We start from the raw sequence: 19,368 nt of genomic DNA on the forward strand, positions 1-19,368 counted from the left end.
AGCCGCCTCCGTCTGTGGTTTTCCTCAGCCCGTGCTTTAAATGCGTCTCCCTTTGAACCGATTCAATACCGCGCCGTGTGAATGAATATTCATACATCGGGCGTGAAGCTTGAGCGCTTTTACGCTTCCTCTTCGAGAGAGCCGAAGGGAGAGATGCGAAGCGCAGCCAGGCAGCTCGATCCAGAGTAATCCAGCGGTTCACAAGGACAAGGATTCCCCACCTCCCTCCCACCTGCCTTGAACCTCTCCGATCCGCCGCAGCGCAGCTTCTCCGGAGCCGCCGGCACGGAAGGGACGTCAAGGGGAGGAGGCGCCACGGAAAGCCGGGAGCTCCCGGCGTGTGGCTCTGTCTTGTTTGCCTCCTGCGAGAAGCGGGGGAAAGAACGGAGGGTGGCTCTAAGACGCGGCCGCTCAGCAGCCCTGCTAAAGAGACGCTTCGCTCTTCTTTGACACCTTCGGGGCTCGGCCGCGCCTGGCGTGGAGGCGGATCGGGCTGTTTCCTTTTGCGGAGTAGCGGCCGGGATGGTCGGGAAGCGTAAAGGGGTCCCGCAGGTGCAGCGGTCCTGCAAGAAAGTCAAGGCAGAGGCTCCAGCCGCCGCTGCCGCCTCTTCCTCCTCTTCCGCGGGTCTGAAAACCTGTGAGCAGCGAAACGGTAAAAAGGCAGTCAAATCTCGGGCAGGAGTCGTAGGCTGGTAGCATCGGGGATGGTGGTGGATGGGGAGCTGGGAGATAGCCTGGAGAGTTATACTTCAGAGCCGGAAAGGAGTAACTGTAAATAAATAAATAATAAATAATAAACTGTAAATAAATAATAAAGCAGCTTTTTCTGCTGCTCCCGGCAGATTTCACGCCTCCTTTAGTCTCTTGTGGAATAGTTTTCATTGCCTTTCCTGAGCGACGCGAAGTTAGCAACTTGGACCGCTTCGGGCGGAATTCTCTCTTATGCAACGCTTATGTAAAAATGTTATGAGAAAGTTCCCCAGTACTGTTGCTCAGCCCTTTCAGTTTTTTTCCCCTTTAAAATAAGTGTTTCTGCAAGTTCCATATTTAAAACGCGTTTCTGGGTGTGTGGGGTGTGTGTGTGTGCAATAAACGCTGGGGACGAGACTAAAGTACAATACTGTGAGCAGAATGAAGTTGTGAATGAAGCTCGAGTTGTGCCACGTGATTAAAGGACACTTTGAATGGCGCTCTCCTTTTCTTTGTAGAGTTACTCTTGTGGTTACATAAGTGCGCAGTTCTTTGTCGCCAATATGTGCTTAGAAATTACTAAATGTTTCATGGAAAGGACTTTGTATAATTTATTTTTTCCCTCTTGTTTCCCGAAGAATGAAAACAAAAGCTGACTTCAGTTCTTTATTCTGTCAGAATGGGATACAACTTTCTGCTGATTAGGTTAATGCACCATGGATATTCAGTAAAGTTTAAGGAGAGTTTTTTTTAAAAAAATGTCATTAATAGAAAGTTGTCGAGTTCATTTATAATGCTGACTGTATTGAATTGAATAAAAATGTATCTGCTTATCTACACAATTAAGGAGAAGCATCAGTTTACAAACCCATGCAGCTTAATTTTGAATAGATAATTGGAAATTAAGTGGGCTTTTGCTTAAAAGGTTCCTTTAAAAATCTGCAATCTACTTTTCCCCAGTGTTTTGGGTTTTTTTGCAATTTTCTCCATTTTTGATACAGACAATTTTGAAGATGAAAAGCCTGAAAAGAAAACTAGGCCCAAATTGTCATCTGGAAAAAAGAAAGAAAAAGAACATGTCCCTCAGACACTTTGTAAAAATTCCAATGAAAAAAGACCAAAATCCAAAGTCAAAGAAGAAATGAATAGAAGTATAGAAAGCCAAGAGTTCCTTCCAAAAGCAGGGAAATGCAGGTGAGCAACTTTAATGCTTTTTGTAGACATTTTCAATGTACGCATACAAATTATTCGAATTGAAAGAGTCCATCAATGCTACCTACTGCAACCCTCTACTTAGTGTGGGAATATCCAGAATAAATTTTGATGGATTTCAAAGACCAGTCATTGTGCAGGATGCCAAGATGTCTGACCACATATGTGGCGTTTATTACTTTTATACCATTTTTACAAGCAAGGAAGAGTAGCAGAAATACAATGTTTGGATTAGAGAATAGATCCCACATGGGTGCAACCTCCCAACCACATTGGTATAACCTCCCAACCAATCCTTAATACTAGTGGTGATGTTAGTAAAATGAGGTCACCTAAGTCCGGAAAGTCTGGGACTTTCCACCTTCACCAAGATATAGGGAATGAGATCATGCAAGTAGCCAAGAAGCCTCATATAGGTTTTTAGACACTGCAGTTTGCTGCTAGCATCGAGCACCATCTATAGGATCTCAGTGGCCACTACAAAATTTTAGCTTCTGCTTGAATACAGAAAACAGGAGCCCAGCAGGTGCTGTTAAACTGCTCTTACTGTTTTTTGACTTAAACGTTTCCTAAAAAGTAACCAGAATCTCATTTTTTTCTGGAATTACAGACCACTGGAAAGATAGATAATAGCAATATACTTGATATGCTGAAGAGGTATGGCATCTCTTCAGATACTTGGAAAGTGCCATTACATCCCCTCTCAATTGCCATTTTTCAGGACTAATGTACCTAGTCCCTTCAGTTGCTTCTCATAAGACGTAATTTCTTATTACCTTATCATCTTTTCTCTGAACAGAGTATTCAGAGTATTCCAAAGCAGATGACCAATGCAAAATATACAGGTAGTCCTCAATTTACAATCACAATTGAGCCCAAAATTTATTTTGTTAAGTGAGAAGTTTGTGAAGTGAGTTTTGCCCCAATTTACGACTTTTCTTGACACATTTCTTAAGTGAATCACTGCAACTGTTAAATTAGTAACACCGTTGTTAATGAATCTGGCTGCCCCATTGACTTTGCTTGTCAGAAGGTTTCAAAAGGTGATGACATGACCCTGGGCACTGCAACCGTCATAAATATGAAACAGTTCTCAAACATCTGAAGGTAAATCATCTGACCATGGGGATACTGCAACGATCATAACTCTGAAAAATAGTCGTAAATAAAATGCCCGCTGTAACTTTGAATGGTCTTTAAGTTGTAAGTCGAGGACTATCTGTATCAGAACTTTTATTTGCCAGAGTTGAAACTGCTGTAGTTTTTTCAGACTAAATGTTATCAAAGCAGATATCTCCTAAACTTATGCCTGTGAATTAGGCTTGTTTTTTCTAAGTGTGGAGTACAGCATTTGTAACTATTAAGTTTCATGCAGTTTTCTTCCCATTTAACCTGTAAAGATTCTTTGGAGGTGTATTTATGTCTCCTGAAGCCTTAGTTATCTCATCTGAGTTTGTACCTTTTTCCATTTTGCAATGACTATAAGGAATTTAGATGTTTTTTATTTTTTGCTTTGGTTACACACGGTTTGTTATGTTGTCTAAAGTAAACAGTGGTTAATATTACTGTAAGTTTGAATCATATCAGGGAAAGCAAAGCAGAGTAGATGAGACAAGGGGAAAAATCATAGTATATTTCTTTTTGAATTCAGTAGCCATTTGCAGAGAACTCCTTTAAAGAAAAAAACTGATGCAAAAAAAGAATTAATTTTTACAAAGAAAGAAGAAGATGAGGATGAGGAAAGTGAGGAAGAATGGGAAGATGTGGAAGGTAATACATTCTTCATTTTCTGCTATATAAGCCATTTGTCTCATTTTCTGATGGCTTTTTGTGGTTTATGCTTATTTTCATACTGAAGTCATCCAAAGATTATCACAGATCTATTGAATGTTGTGTTTCTTTTTTGCCTGTCTGAGCTTGATGGACTTTTTTTTTAAACTTCCCAGGTGATGCAGAGTAACTAATTAAATAAGTAAATGATAGAGCAACTATATTGTTTCTTCAGTTTCAAATAAGATGAAGGAACTATCTGGAAGTTGATTGGCTGAAACTTTCCTTTAGTGTGTCATCTCTCTCTTTCACAAAGAACATCCTTAGATTTAAGTAGTGAAAACACAGCACTATTTTAAATAATTTTAAATCAACTTTATTTATTTGTTTGTTTGTTTATTTAAGACTCCCAAGAGAGATGGGCAGTTAAAAATGTGAAAAATAACTAAGTACAAATAATTTAAATCCCACCTTTTATTCAGGAGCTCAAGACAATTTGCATAACAATCCTACCACCCACTTTTTCCCCCTTACAATAACCACTTTGTGATTTGTTTCCACTAGTTGTAGTTTATCTGAGCTAAGGTGGTACAATAAATTGATTGATTAAAAGTGAAAAAGATGGTAAAAAGGGGTGTTAGAACATAAGGAAATAGCAATAGCATTTAGACAACCCTCTCTAAGCAGTTTAGAGAATCAACATATTGTGCCCCACCAATCTGGGTACTCATTTTACTGACCTTGGAAGGATGGAAGGCTGAGTCAACCTTGAGCCAGTGAGTATCGAACTGTTGGCAGTTGGCAGTCAGCAGAATTAGCCTGCAATACTGCATTCTAACCACTGTGCCACTACGGCTCATATATTGCATTAAGTAATAGATTTCCAATATAATATGGAATATGTGCCATAATAGACATTTATAAATTTCTTCTCCAATCTGATGTCTTACAGATAAGTTGGAAATATAGCTTCCTAAAAGTCAAACCAGCAAAGACAGTAGTGTCCATTAGAACACCCAGTTGGAGAAGAGTGACTCATAAAAGAATGTGATATTTGCCTGAATGATATGTGCCTAGATTGATGGGCACATATTGTTTAGCTTGTTGCCAAAATGTGATTCAGAAATACTCATGAATTGTCATATCTTATGCCTTCATGTATCTTAATTTTCTGACTTTGAAACCATATGGGAAGCAGCGCTGAATTGGAACTGTTCGATTCTGTTTGAAACACACTGGTTAGATTTAGACCTTTATTTCCAGAACTTTGTGAACCTGAGATCGAGATGCTGAAAGAAGTTAAGGCACCAAAGCAGCCCAACCCAACTGTTGAGATAGAAATTGAAACACCTGAACAAGCAAAGAAAAGAGAGAAAAGGTAGGCAGACATCCATGTGGGGTGGAGTCCCAATGGAATTGGGTGGCCAATAAATTTAATAATAATAAATAATGTAATAATATTTGGGGTTTTCACAATTGATTTGGCTTTTAGAGGGAAAGAGTCTGTATAAAAGATTTTCAGACATTTTGCTGTGGTCTCTTTTTCCAATTTGGTCCCCAAGTTTGTAAATATAGTACCTTTGCTATTTATCATTATTAATCGTTATTTTTAAGAGAAAACAGTTTTTTTGCTTAGGATTTTGGTAACCTTCATTGATATTTTGTTTGTGCTGTCCTTAATTTTGGCTATTACAACCATATAATAGACATTGTTATATTTTGCTTTGTATTGTCTTCACATTTGATTAGAATTAGGATCAGAGTTTTCGTTGCTTAGCAATGCGTTTGTTAAGCAAGTCATCATATGGCAAGACCAAATTTTACAACCATTTTTACTGTGGTCATTAAGCAAATTCAGCTTCCCCAATTAATTTTACTTGTCAGAAATCAACTGGGAAGATCACAAGTTGTAATCTTGTGGCTGCAAGATGATGCAACTATTATAAATGCAAGTTGGTTGCTAAGCACCCACATTGTGATCACGTGATCATGAGAGTGATGTGATGATTATAATTTTGAGGAGAGGTCATAAGTCACTTTTTCCAAAGCTGTTGTAACTTCCAACTGTTGTTAAACAGACAGTTGTAAGTCTTAGGACTACCTGTAATTGACTCCTGCATCATTAGGAAGCAATTTAGATATTGCCAAATAAAAGAAAGGAATTCACACAACCAGTAGTCACATATAGCGTATAGCTTCTGACAAATTGTAATATGTTACGTGATCCTTGCGTTTTCTTGCTATAAATGACTGTTCAAAATCTAGATTGGGGTGGGCACTGTGCACTTTTAAGAGGGTGATGAGAAATGGAGAACTGCTTTATGCACTTAATCAGAGCTGTGACTTTTTTTCCCCTGGAGTTTTGCTGTTCTTTTCATGTATTTCTGGCCTGAAGTGAATAAGATTCCCAGCAACCACTTTTGAAAGAGCTTTCAAGGACAACAAAATGGGATTTGTTTAGAAAGAGAGATCCTAAAGACATTATAGCATACAGTCAGTTTGGTCTAGTGGTTAAGGCAACTGTAAGCTAACTCACAGGATTGTTGTTATGGGGAAAATAGGAGGAGGAAGGAGTGTTAAACCGGTAGTGGAAATTTTGAGAAGTTCGGAGAACCAGCAAACACCATCTCTGACAGGCCCCGCCCCCATCTATTCTCTGCCTCCCAAATCCCAGCTGATCAGCTGGATCTTCTTTTGTTGCCCTGCACAGGAGAACAGAGCTGGAAAACAGATTAATAGGATGGGGAGGGAATGGAGATTTTGTAGTATCCTTCCCCTGCCACACCCACCAAGCCACACCATGCCCACCAAGCCATTCCCACAGAACCAGTAGTAAACATGTTTGAATCCCACCAGTGACCGTTATGTATGTTGGACATCTTGAGTTATTTCTAAAAACAATAAAGGCTTGATGTAAGTAAAATAAAATAATTAAATAGAACTCATTGTTTTACATGAAATCTTGCAGAGAGAAACGGCAAGCTGAGTTTGAGATATATCTCCGTCGAATGCTGAAACGTTTCAGCAAAGAAGTCCGTGAAGATACTCATAAGGTTTGATCTTAAGTTGTCAGAAAATTGGGAGACTTCTAGGAGCAGAGTTCATTATCTGAAGTATTACATTTATCAATTTACCCTGGCAATTAAACTAATTGAATTTGAACGTACTTTAGAGTTAGGATCATCTACTCAAGCCCCTGCTCAGTGCAAGACTTACAATGCAGTATGCCGTTAAAATATTCCTGATCTGTAATCTTCCAGGCTTGGCATAATCAAATTTCTGAAAGGTGAGCTCATTACTATACAAATGTTTCACCACTTTTGAGCAGTTTTTACTAGTGGAGGATCATTAATGGAGGAAACATAAGAGAATCACTTTGGTCCAGTGGTTATGCAGAGTCTGTGAGATTAAAAGTCTCACCTTAACCATGAAAGCCAGCTGGGTGACTTTGAGCCTGTCATTCTCTCTCTCAGTCCCTCCCACCTCATAGGGTTGTTGTTGTGGGGGAAATAGAAGGAGGAATGCGCATTGGATATGTTTGCTGGCTTGAGTTATTTGTAAAAATAATAAAGAGGGGATACAAATAAATAAATACTACACATCTGGATCGTTAGTGATGTCCAAAAAAGTAATTCAATGTATATTTACTGGGAAAACAGCATCCTGAATTTTGGGAGGAGTGCATATAAGAATATTTTAAGTTAGCACTCAATAAACATAACTCAAAGAATTAATTTATTTTGTACATTTTGTAATAAAACTGAATTTTATTTGAAAAACCTGTTAGTGCAGCTGCTGTGCTCAGAGTGGCATATGCTCTGTAAATGCAAATTTAAAACCACACTTTCAAATTCAACTGCCACGTGTATCTTAAAAATAAACTGAGCAGTTGAAATACTAGCAGATGTAAATACAGCCTTAAAAAGATACCAACTGTCAAACTGATACTCAGTTAAAATTTACCTCTGTGACACTGGAAACATCATAAGTCTTGAGGCAGAGAATATTAACTTCCTGTGGTCTCTCACAATACATCTTGATATAATTAGAACAATGCAGGAAAACCCTTCTTGGTCAGCACATACTTTAATGCTGCAAATTTAAAAGGTGGGCTTGGCCTGGAATATGTATGAGCTAAGAGTTGAGGGTTAAATTACCATCTACCATCCATATTAGAAGTTTATGAAATTCATATAAAATATGAATTTATATAATCCAAGGAGAGAAGAGAAATAAGGCTATTTCACCCCTTGGTTGAAAGCAAAACATTCACTCTAATTGGTCATGAAAGAACTGTAATTCTACAAATGGTTTCCTAAATATGCCTTTTTATTTTTTCTTCTCCCTCTTCTTCTTCTCCCCCTCCCTCCACCCCCAGGTCTTGGAAAGTAGGATGTGCAAAGACCTCAGAGTCAAAACAGCTCCCCAAAACCTTGGCCCTGGGAGCTCCTTCAAATGCTGCCATTTAATTCTAATGTTTAATGGGGATGAGAAGAAATTGTTAAATGTATGAGGAACAATGACTTTACTTGTGATAATTAATTGATTATGTATAAAATTGAGGTGTACATTTATAGTTTGCCCTACTCACTGCCTATTTTGGGGAAGTTTAGCCCCAGCATACCATTGAAAGCCCAAATGTGGGTCTTGTTCCACGAAATGATGATGGATGCCTAGGCTAAAGAATGGAACAAGATACTTTTTAACAGGAATTAACCGGTACAGTGACATGGATGATGGGAATGCTTAAAATTTATGTTTCTTGTGGCTTCTCTGAGGTGCTGTGAGGGGAGCAGAGCTGGATCTAACTGACTGGATCTGGCCCATATGGGGCCTACCCCCTGAATTGTAAAAATCACTTCAGTATCTCTGAGGTACCTTAAGGCTGCTTGTTTCCTTAGGATCCATGTCCTTTTCCCAACAGGTTCACTTACTGTGCCTGTTGGCCAACGGTTTCCACAGGAACAGGATCTGCCTTCAGCCAGATCTTCAAGCGGTTGGCCTTTCTATCATTCCAATTCGTTTCACCAAGGACCCTGTAGATCGCATCAACCGTCTGTTTCTGTCAAATCTTGTGAACTGGTAAGGTTTTTCTTTTCTTTTCCATTTCTTTTTTTAATTGAATTTAGGATCCAGGAGTGAAAAACTGGCTTTCTGTGACTTTGATCAGTCCAAGGATAAGGAAGTAAGTGTGAGGGAGTCTTCTTTTTACTTTAACTGTAAGACTGAGATAGTTTTCCCTACCGTCCATTCCAGCTCCCATGGGAGAGATGGGGCAAATAAATAAATTATGGTTTTCTTGTTTTTAAAATAAAGGTTTTCTGCAACTTTTACTATTAACAATCAGCTCTCCGACAGTGAAGATTGGCAGGTTACTCTAGAGAGGCGTTTTGCTGTCTATGCTGCACGAGATGAGGCGGAACTGGTGCAGGTAAGTGATAGAAGGCTTTGCAAGGCATGCTGGATCCCTGCTATGTTATAATCATAGTAAGGATAATATGAGGGAGGTAGAGGCTAGAAGTTTGTATTTTTCACATACAAAGAGAAAGACAGACCACCAGATATTTCTATACACCTCTTGCTCCTTTAGCTATTGATGTCATCATTGGAAATTCTGTTTTTATGCTGAGCATAGCATACAAGGAATTTATCGGACATTATACATGTGTGAACCTGAGTATATGTCTGTACAAACACATATGTGCAAAGACGTGCAGCAGTTTTAGCATTCATGGCACTAGAGAAAAAGATTAAAGCTTTAATTGTCATAATTGTAGGGGAGGAGAACCTGCTTTACATATTATATATAAATTATATATTTGTTTGATTTCAAAACATTTGCAGCAATTGTCCTGTGGGTAAACAGTGTCAACGCTGAATGGGGGAAGGAGAGGTACAAAAATCAGATTCCAAACTGTTGTTTTTTTCCTGATAGATATTTTTACTTATTCTTCGAGCACTGCATCTAATGTGCCGACTTGTATTATCTTTACAACCCATTCCTCTCAAAGAGCCACCGAGGAAGGTAAGTATAGCAAAATTGTTGCTGTCTGGTTTTTTTTCCAGAAGATGGTCCTTCCCGAACAACCTGAGACTTACTTTGTAGTAAATCTATTTGGTGTCTCTTTTTAATATTTTTGCTTGTGTTTATGAATGTGCTTTGGTTTGTTTTCCTGAATATCTTCAAGTGTTTGTTAATTCCTTATTATTCTGAAAATAAAGGAAAATGTATACATTTAAGATGATTTTGAAGTGAGATAACTACAGTTATTGAGTAGGCCAGACTACCTCCTCGACTTATGACTGTGTTTAGTAACTGCCCATCATGGTTGTAAGTTGTGATGGTTTTTGAACTGTGGTTGCTAAGGTGTTTGCCAATGGTTTGCTATGGGCTGAAGTAAATGCTTGCTTTTCACAAAACTATTGTAAAACATGATCATGTGACTGTGGGATACTGCAAGCAGCCATAAATATGAGCCAGTTACTGAGCTCCTGCCATGCAGTCATATGAATAAGGTCATAAGTTCAATTGGGAGGTCCATTATAAATTTGAACGATCACTAAGGTAGCCTTTGTAAATCATGAATTACATGTATATAACTCCTTGGGTTGAATTTATGCTGCTTTCTTCGGTATCTCTTGATTCAATATCTGCCGAATGTATAAACTGGGGCTGAGAAACGATATGGCAGTAGCCTACGGGTGGGAAGCAAGTAGAGTAAGTCATACCCTATAGAGAGATGCAATTACAAATATTATAGATGGGAAGTGCACTGGCAAAGTTGTTGTCTGAACAATAGAGCTGGTTTACATATGTAAATAATGTATTGTTTTTAAAGGGAAGCAGTCTAACGATAAATGTGTTTCTAGTCCTTATGACTAAGAGAGAGAAAGAACTAAAAGGTGTCCAGATTTGTAGTCCTTCGTCGTCATAAAGGCCACAGAAGATGAGAAATGGGGGTGGTGGAGTTTTGTTACACAGACTCCCTATGCCAGTGAAACAAACAGCACAATCCAGAGATCCAGCATCTCCACCAATAACACTGTAATTCATGTTGGGTTGTAAAAAGTGAACAGCCAATATAATCTAAGAGCAGGTCATTTTCTAAAGTCAACAATTTGAATTTTAATGCAGAGGAGCTCTCCATTATTATTTTGTTGTTGTTGTTCTGCTTTTGCCTCTCAAAATCTTCCTCTCTCCTTCATATTTGTTTCAGGGAAAATCCTCCAAGAAAAGCTCTGTTTTGGTAGCTTCTGGGACATTGCCTGATTCTGCCAAAAGCACAAGACAATGCACAAGAGCAGATACTGCTAAGAAGCCAAGCCTCTCCAGGGCCAAAAGACTAAGGAAAAAATCTCCAACACAGGAAGATATTTGGAAAGATATAAAATCTGAGAACGATGAGAAGATCTTAAGGGCAGAACAAGCGCTGGGCAGGCCTAAAAATGACCGACGACGGCAAGTGGCATCAAAAGTGTCCTATAAAGAAGAGAGTGGAGACAGTGAGGATAATGATTCTGAATTCTGTCCTACAGAGGAAAATGATGATACTAGCATATCTGATGAGGATTTTGAAATTCCCAGAAAAAAACTGAAGTCACCACTAGGAACCCCTAAAACAACGCTAGGAACCCTGAAAACAAAAGCAATGGTTAACAGGAAACGATCCGTGCCTTCTGTGTCAAAAAGACACAAGGACTCCGAGATAATGGGTAGTTCGGTAGACAAAACAGTCAGCCCATGTTCTTCAAACTCATCCAAGAAGAAAAACAAAATAATTTCTAGTGATGAAGAAGAAGAGCAGAGGGCAGTTGTATCAAGAGGTACGGACCATTGGGTAGAGGTTTTTCTTGAACGAGAAGATCGATGGGTATGCGTGGACTGTATTCATGGCAACGTTGGACACCCTCTGGAATGTTTCAAGTATGCCTCAAAGCCAGTGTGCTACATCATTGGCATTGATAACAGTGGATTTGTAAAGGATGTAACGCAGAGATACGACCCAGGATGGATGACTGCAACAAGGAAGTGTCGTGTGGATGCCCAGTGGTGGGAAGAGACCTTGGAGCCATACAAAAGTTCCTTTGTGGAACGAGATGCAAAAGAAGAAAGAGAGGTAAATAAAATGGAACTGGAGGATATTTTTCCAGTAACCAAAATTGCATCTAGAAGGACTCGATTTTTTTCTTTATTCTTTTCTGATAGGTTTGCAAAAACATGGAGCTCTCTTCTTTTATCTTGGTCTGCTTTTCATCCAAGATGTCAACTAATCTGTTCCTCTGAGTTTACCCACTAACTCAGATGTTGTGTGTTTATTCAGTTTCCCTTCAAGTCAGTTCTTGGCTGAATGACAGCCAAGCTTGTGAACTGTCCTCTTTAAATGTCCCTCAGTATGTCTGGCTATTTAGCTCGTATAACCATTAAGAGGCAAATGCTTAGACAGTCTCAAGTTTCAAAGACATCTTCCCATTGATGAAAATGAGAAATGTTCAGACCTCAGAAATTGTATATAATAATCAAATGAGCAACATTCTTTACTTTGTATTTATTTCTTTGTTTTTCAGTTTGGATGTCACCCAACATGTATGTTCTACCTTCAAAAAAACTAGTGAATTGATACTTTAATTCAATTGTACTGCATCTGATTGATTAAATTTATTTCCCACCTTTCTGTTTGTATAAATACTGTATAAGCTGAAATTAACTGGAATAAAACTATGAAGTATACAAAAGATGATATTAGAATAAATCTAATTAAATGAATTAACAAGCTTGGGAGAAGAAATGCATTTTTACATTTTCCTAACTTCTGGAAAGTGGCGGCCAAATGCACATCTTCAGGGAGACCAATTCATAATCTGGAACCACATAGAAGAAGGCCTCTAGTATGTCAATATTTGGGCAAGTTCATACCAGAAATAGTTTTAGTTGACTTGGCCTTTGAACCAAAACTCCTTACTGTACTTTCCAGCATAATCAACATAGTGAAAATCCCTTCCAGGAAAAGGGTTGCCAATGATACTTAGATAATGTCTATAATACCGATAGTTATTTACTGGTAAATACAAAGCTTTGGACTAAGGGAGGGTTAATATATCAGGCCACAATATTGTCTTTTATCTAGTCTTCCAAAAGCTGAAGAATATGTTTGTAATTGCTTTCCTATATATTCTACTGGTAATAACATGATTCCCAGTTTCTAGCTAAACTTCAAGATCAGCCTTTGCCAAAATCCATCAGTGAATACAAGAATCATCCGCTTTATGCCTTGAAGAGGCATCTTCTTAAGTATGAGGCCATATATCCTGAGACAGCTTCAATTCTAGGATATTGCCGAGGAGAGGCTGTCTATTCCAGGTGAGACATTTCTCAGGTGTATGCTATAAAACACGGCTTCATTTGGTACTCATCGCATTGTACCACTAGCAATTCCTTACTATTTTTAACATTTAAACAAGGATCTATGTTTGCACAACCCGCAATAATTGTTACTCTTCCATCGAAGTACAGAGAGTTGCCTTATCTAACATGGCAAAGGACAATTATTCCCAAACTTGACTGAACTTCAAGGGTGCAGTTCAGCACAGAAGAAATTTCCATCTACTCAGCTTCATTGAATAAGTGAGGCCTGAGTTGGCTGTTTGAGGCCCAAGAGGGCCTTGGCTGTCCATCACTAGAAGCCATAGCTTGTTTATACGAGGTACATAGGAAGGACAAATCCAGTGTTCATGGGTACGAAGCCAATATCCCTTTCATCCTTTGGCTTTTCTCTTCAAAAATGAATCTGTTTTTTCCTTTTCCCCTCTGTAACAAGGTTTGAGTTGGATACTAGGGGTAGATGGAGCTACTCCGAGTGTATCCATGAAACCTGTTTTTCTGCTTGAAAAGTCCACCTATGCTTATTTTTTCCCCCAGTCTTTCCCATTCCTACATTAAACAGTATGGGGATTTTATTCAAGTAAGCATTCAGAGGAAAGTGAGCCATTTGGTATAGTGTTCTTTATTGTATATTGTGTATATTATCTGATACATAGTTTATTGTGAATATTACCTATATGAAGCTATATTATTTACCAAGAATGGTGTTTGGGTAATTTCAGAGACTGTATCCATACCTTGCACTCCAAGGACACCTGGTTGAAACAAGCTCGAGTGGTGAGGATTGGGGAAGTGCCTTATAAGGTAGAGTGATACCAACGATATTTTCAGGGGAATGTTGAAATTTGTGGCAGGAAATATTTATGTATAAAACTTTTGAAGCTGAATAACTTTCTTTTAAAAAAAATGTTCTTTGGGGACAGATTAAAGGATTTTCCTGCCTGTCTTTTATGCTTTGTTTTATTTTGTTTTTGGTGGCTTATACCACACAATTCCCACAAGTGGGCTACTACACAGTTCCCACAAGTGGGCTACTACACAGTTCCCACAGGTAGATACTACACAATTCCCACAGGTGGGCTGAAATAGTGATAGCATTATCCTGGTGTTGCCATTAGAGGCATGATTCTCAAACCAAAAGGCAGACCAGAGTAATAAGCAGAATCTGTCAGACTTATTAGTACTGACAGACTCAGTGCTACCTAACCTGGTTTAATGGACTTCTGTGGCAAAATACTGCGAGGGGGATGTTGGGAGATTAAGTAATTCTTACTCCTAAAGAAATGGGCAAACTCCTGGTGCACAACCAAGTCCTACATGTTTCCCCATGAGGAAAAGGCTGTGATCGTTATTATGAGAATTATGAGCAAGAAGGAATTATGACGACACTCTAAATTCATCATGTTTGCACAGATGGTGAAAGGTTATTCTAACCAAGCAAGAAAAGCACGAATGGCAGAACCTGCAAATCGGGACAAAATGGACTTGCCATTGTTTGGTCTCTGGCAGACCGAGAAATACCAGCCACCTCTGGCTGTTGATGGAAGGGTAAGCTGGCAATTAGGTAGACTGGATAGGTTTTCAACTCTATTCTCCCACAGAATTTATTTCAGTGTAAGTTGTTCCAATTTCTTTCCCATTCCATTTCTCTTTTAGGTTCCTCGGAATGAATTTGGGAATGTCTACCTCTTCCAACCCTGCATGTTACCAATAGGCTGTGTGCAGCTAAACCTTCCTAGTCTTCACAGAGTGGCCCGTAAACTGGATATTGACTGTGTTCCAGCTGTTACAGGATTTGATTTTCATGGTGGCTACTCTCATCCTGTGTAAGTTATAAACTTATGATTTGGTTTTACTAGGATATACAATGGTCCTATGTGCTACCTAGTAATGCTGTTGGATTTACTTTGCGTACCTGGTTAGTGATAGCATTGCAGAAAAGCAGAATTAGCAGCTTAGTTTGAAATAGTAAGAGCTCAGCATGTGCTCCCTTCCTTACCACCCACTTTCACAAAGATGGATTAACTTGGTTTCTCTTTTACCTTTGCTTATTTAATATTTTTATATCCATATCATTCAGATGAGAATGCTAAAGCAATTAGTATTCCGTCCTATCTTTGTTAGGTAAAATTTTATGAATAAAGCTATACCCCTTCATAAGTTCTTGGGTACTTTCCATATCTAGTTTTCCAAATGTTGTTGAACGGCCTGACGTTAAATCTATTGGAGGGATGGGGAATTTGGGGCCATCCGGATGTTGAAATGTAAGTCTCAGCATCCCTGACAGTTGCCCATCCAAGGATAAATGGGAATTCGGCAACATTTGAAAAGCCAACAGTTGTTGCCCAGCCCTAAGCCTGTATAAACACAAATCCCTGAATTGTGTTTTGTTCTAAATGACAACCTGGATTTTTTTTCACAGCACAGAAGGCTATATAATCTGTGAAGAGTACAAAGAAGTGCTTGTTGCAGCCTGGGAGAATGAAGAATCAGAAAGGGAAAAGAAGGAAAAGGAGGTAAATAAGGAGAAACGTTCTGACAGTGGGAACAATCAACCAATGGAACAGCTTGCCCTCGGAAGTTGTGGGAGCGCCATCACTTGAAACTTTCAAGAAGAGATTGGACTGCCATCTGTCAGAAATGGTGTAGGGTCTCCTGCTTGGGCAGTGGGTTGGACTAGATGACCTACAAGGTCCCTTTCAACTCTGATTATCTGTTATCTGTTAGGTGAGAATCACTTGAAGTCTTTATTAGGGAGAGGGGAGAGGTGTGGACTGCTAACAGTCAGCACTCAGCAGCATCACAAACTAAATGAATGATGAATATAATTACAGATCTAGCAGACTGATAATTCCTTTGCAGCTTTTGTTAGTTTTTCTAGCCTGGTGTCATCCAAACGTGTAAAGATTACACTAAGGGAGCTTGTCCAGAACTAAGGGAGTTGTCCAGCTCAACTGGAGAGCATTATAAATTTATATCATTTACCATTTCAACTTTGAAGGTCATCCATTCTTATTAGACTCTTATAAAGCTGTCCTCAGTGATTCAGTCCTGGAAACATTTCTCTGCTTACCACATCTAACCATGTGCATGCAGAATTCATCCCTCCTTCCTCATTAAGGCTCAGAAGATTATATTTTGAAAATTTGATGTAATTTTGGATTCCCATAGATGCTATTTGATGTTGCCACAGATACTGTAATGTGTAGAGATGCTACTTTGCCAACCGCAGCGTTAATGAATATGTGCCGTTTGGTTTTAATTCTGGGTGAACTTTAAAAACAGAAGCGGGAGAAGAGAGTGCTGGGAAATTGGAAACTGATGGTGAAAGGACTTCTGATCAAAGAGAGATTAAAGAAGCGCTACTCTACCAAGGTAACAAAACATTGGTGTAATATATGGATCACAAATCTGAAGTTATTCAAGGCCGTCTAGACACTAGGGTTCATGCCCAGATAGGAGAAAGAACAAAATGTTAGTACAGATTTCTTAAAATTGAAGGTATAGTCTGAAGTAAAATACTTCTTAAGAAATATATGTAAACATACTTTGCATTTGAACATACTTTGCCTTTGAACAAGTAGAAATAATGCGTTTTTATTACTTTTGAACTGACAAGTGATGGCATTATTTCTTGATGCATAAATATTAAATTGAATAATTTGCGTGTTTATCTGAAGTTATCTGAAAGAAAGGGATAATTGGGTGTTTAGAATACGTTTGAATAGGACTGCGGGTATGCTTAACAGTGGATTCAATCATTAATTCCGTCAACAGTATGAATATCAACAATACTTTCTTATGATAATGTTAAGTGGCTTTTGACAGTCAAGCATATGTTATTTGTTGAAAAAGTATGGTCATCCATTTCAGACAGTGGGTTCTTTGGGGCCAAATAATAGAAAAAAAGTTTTGATAATGTTTGCATTCTGCTGGTTATTTTTTTTTCCTTAGATGCAGTAGGATTGTTGAAAACTGAAAACAAATTCTATTATTTGAATTTGTAAAACATTTATAATGTCAATTACTAGTTTTGTTGCAATGCCCTCCGTTAAAAGGAGAATTGTTCCACAGCATCAGTGAAATATTTTAACTCTTTCTCTTCCAGAATGAGACAAGAGTCATGATGGAAGGGGAGTCTGGTTTCTCATCTGATGATGAAGAAGGACCAAACTCAGAAACACCTGCTGAAGATGTGGCTGTTTCTTGGCCCCAAAATCGACAAGCTGAGGAACAGGGTGGGAAAGGACAAACAACCAAAAGGAGCAAGAGAGAAAAGAAAGGAGAAGCAAAACATTTGTTTCCGTTTGAGAAATTGTGACAAGGAGTTTTGGGGCTGGCTTGGATCCTGACTTAGCATAAACAAGGAAGCATTTTTGTGTTCCTCGAGTGTACATTCACGTTGAACCTTTCCTGCCAGTAGGAACAGCTAAAACAACTCAGGAAACTTCCAAACAGTTTTTCTAATATTGCATTCCTAGATGTATGCAGGCCTTGAAACAGGAAAATTGGTCTGGACTCATTGCTGGATGCCTACTATACCTTTATATTGACCAATGGCACCTACTTTTCCTAGATACTTGATAGACACATTTTCTTTAAGGTGCTGCTGATAGGTAAAGCAAGAACACCGATGTTGGAGCAAAGTAACTTTCAATGACAGATCTTAATACCTGTGAATGTATTCCTTTTCTTGGAAATTTTGCATTATTTTATTGCAAAGTAGTTAACAAGCTAGACACATGAGCTTTCGGGAAGAGTTATGAAAGGAGCATGTACACATACATGTACTCACATACATGTATGTGTACTCACAGCATTCATGTTGTGTTAGTAAAGCTGGGCTTAAGTTGTATTATATATGTAAAAAAACTTCGGGTGGGAATAAGTGAGGGGATTGATAGGAATTGTCTGTAACTTTAATAGCTTCTATTCAACTTTCAGAGGAAGCCAATGTGAGCAGTAGGCTAGTATAATTCATGGGTGTAGGACATTTGAGCAGAAGATACCTAGTTTTTAGCTGAATTTATTCCTTTCCCCTTTTCTATATCGTCACAGAAAACTCTCATGAGTCTTACCTCTTAGTGTATTGATCCTGTGACAGATTCCCATTGTAGACATTGTATAATGGTGCAGTCTGTGTGGGGCTTATTACAAAAATGGCTTGCAGTCTGCCACATGATCAGTCATACTGCAATTACTTAATTGCCTGATGTGCTATTTTGAATGTTTATATTTTGTCATGATAAGCTTAATCTATTTGACTTGACCAGACCTAATTTGGGCACTTTAAATTCAGATAAAAAATGTATACTGAATCTTGGGTAAAAAATAAAAACTTAAGTTCTGAGCACCAGTCCTTTTCCTAAGATTGTCATTTCCTTATTTAGACACTTGAACGTTGTTAGATTCCCATCTCACATGAACAATGTAGATCTTATCCTGGAAAAGGGATATACTAGCCTTCCAGTCTCCCTACAAGCCAGTCTCTCTGAAATAACAGATTTTAAAGACCTTTCAAAATATAAGGGTGGTCAGGCCAGGTATCACTCTGAGGCATGTTCCAAAATGTGAAGGACATTACTAAGAAGCCCTGTCTTGGGAGCCTATACTTCGTTTACCTCTCATGCAGAAGGAATCTTAACAGGCCCACTCAATATGTGAATTATGCTTGATCAAATTGTCCATGATAGAGCCCAATCCACTGCTGTGGTGGATTTTTATACAATAACTAGCACTTGTAACTTGTTCTGGAAGTTGAAATAGCAATATATTGAGTTTATTTCAAGCTGGGTTTTTTTCCCCCCAGTAAATGCTAATAACTTACCTAATTATACACAAATATAAAAACAGGAACTTTTAAAACAAAGCTTTATTTTTAGTTGCTGAAGTAATGTTTTCAAAGATCTTAACATTTTAAGTGTTTTTCACCTCCTTTTCACCTTTTCACAGTCCCAGTAGTTGTGACATTTGCTCTGGAATTAGCTTCAGTTATACTCTGGGTCAAGAAAGTTGAAAAGCCAAGTAATCTCTTATAAGCAGCAATATTCCTGTCAGAAGTCTGCCTCCCTTGCAAGGAGGGCCTTAAGTTATTAGACTAAAATGTTCTAAATCTAGGGTAGATTTCTTCTAAAAAAAATAACCTGGAAAAATACAGGAATATTTCAGTTTATCCTTCTTTAGTCAGGCCTCTGCCTCAAGTACTTTGTCCAGTTCTGGGTATCACATTTGAAGGATTCACATTGGAAGAGGAACAGAGAAGGCTAAAAAGACTAGAAACTAAGTCCTGTGAACAGACCTTAATACAGGTGGTTGTT

At 38.5% G+C, this 19,368-nt stretch overlaps 1 protein-coding gene and 2 long non-coding RNA genes across 5 annotated transcripts in view; 2 read left to right on the forward strand and 1 right to left on the reverse strand.

Annotated features, from left to right (window-relative positions):
- Positions 1-19,368, reverse strand: part of LOC148126838 (uncharacterized) — a 185,219-nt gene that overhangs the window by 7,444 nt on the left and 158,407 nt on the right. The window lies entirely within an intron of this gene.
- On the forward strand, positions 300-18,407 carry XPC (XPC complex subunit, DNA damage recognition and repair factor). 3 transcript variants are annotated; one of them, XM_026723076.2, is made up of 16 exons: positions 300-652; positions 1,692-1,884; positions 3,554-3,672; positions 4,936-5,050; positions 6,641-6,725; positions 8,597-8,754; positions 8,989-9,103; positions 9,608-9,697; positions 10,890-11,789; positions 12,870-13,030; positions 13,774-13,855; positions 14,465-14,599; positions 14,708-14,877; positions 15,474-15,567; positions 16,337-16,426; positions 17,160-18,407. In XM_026723076.2, the coding sequence occupies exons 1-16, from the start codon at positions 523-525 to the stop codon at positions 17,370-17,372; spliced, it is 2,850 nt and encodes a 949-aa protein (XP_026578861.2). In that variant the 5' UTR covers positions 300-522; the 3' UTR covers positions 17,373-18,407. The 3 variants fall into 3 exon arrangements, with proteins under 3 accessions (XP_026578861.2, XP_026578870.2, XP_087779874.1); XM_026723085.2 differs by having other exon boundaries at positions 326-652; positions 3,557-3,672; XM_087923748.1 differs by lacking the exons at positions 300-652; positions 1,692-1,884; positions 3,554-3,672; positions 4,936-5,050; positions 6,641-6,725 and adding an exon at positions 7,885-8,179.
- The window catches only part of LOC148126839 (uncharacterized), a 400,892-nt gene continuing 400,124 nt past the window's right edge, over positions 18,601-19,368 (forward strand). Inside the window, exon 1 of the long non-coding RNA XR_015741625.1 lies at positions 18,601-19,339. This is a non-coding gene — a long non-coding RNA (uncharacterized LOC148126839). The remainder of the gene's footprint in view (positions 19,340-19,368) is intronic.

Source organism: Pseudonaja textilis, chromosome 2, assembly GCF_049901715.1.
Source record: "Pseudonaja textilis isolate UNSWEBS1 chromosome 2, rPseTex1.2, whole genome shotgun sequence".
Lineage (NCBI taxonomy): Eukaryota > Metazoa > Chordata > Lepidosauria > Squamata > Elapidae > Pseudonaja > Pseudonaja textilis.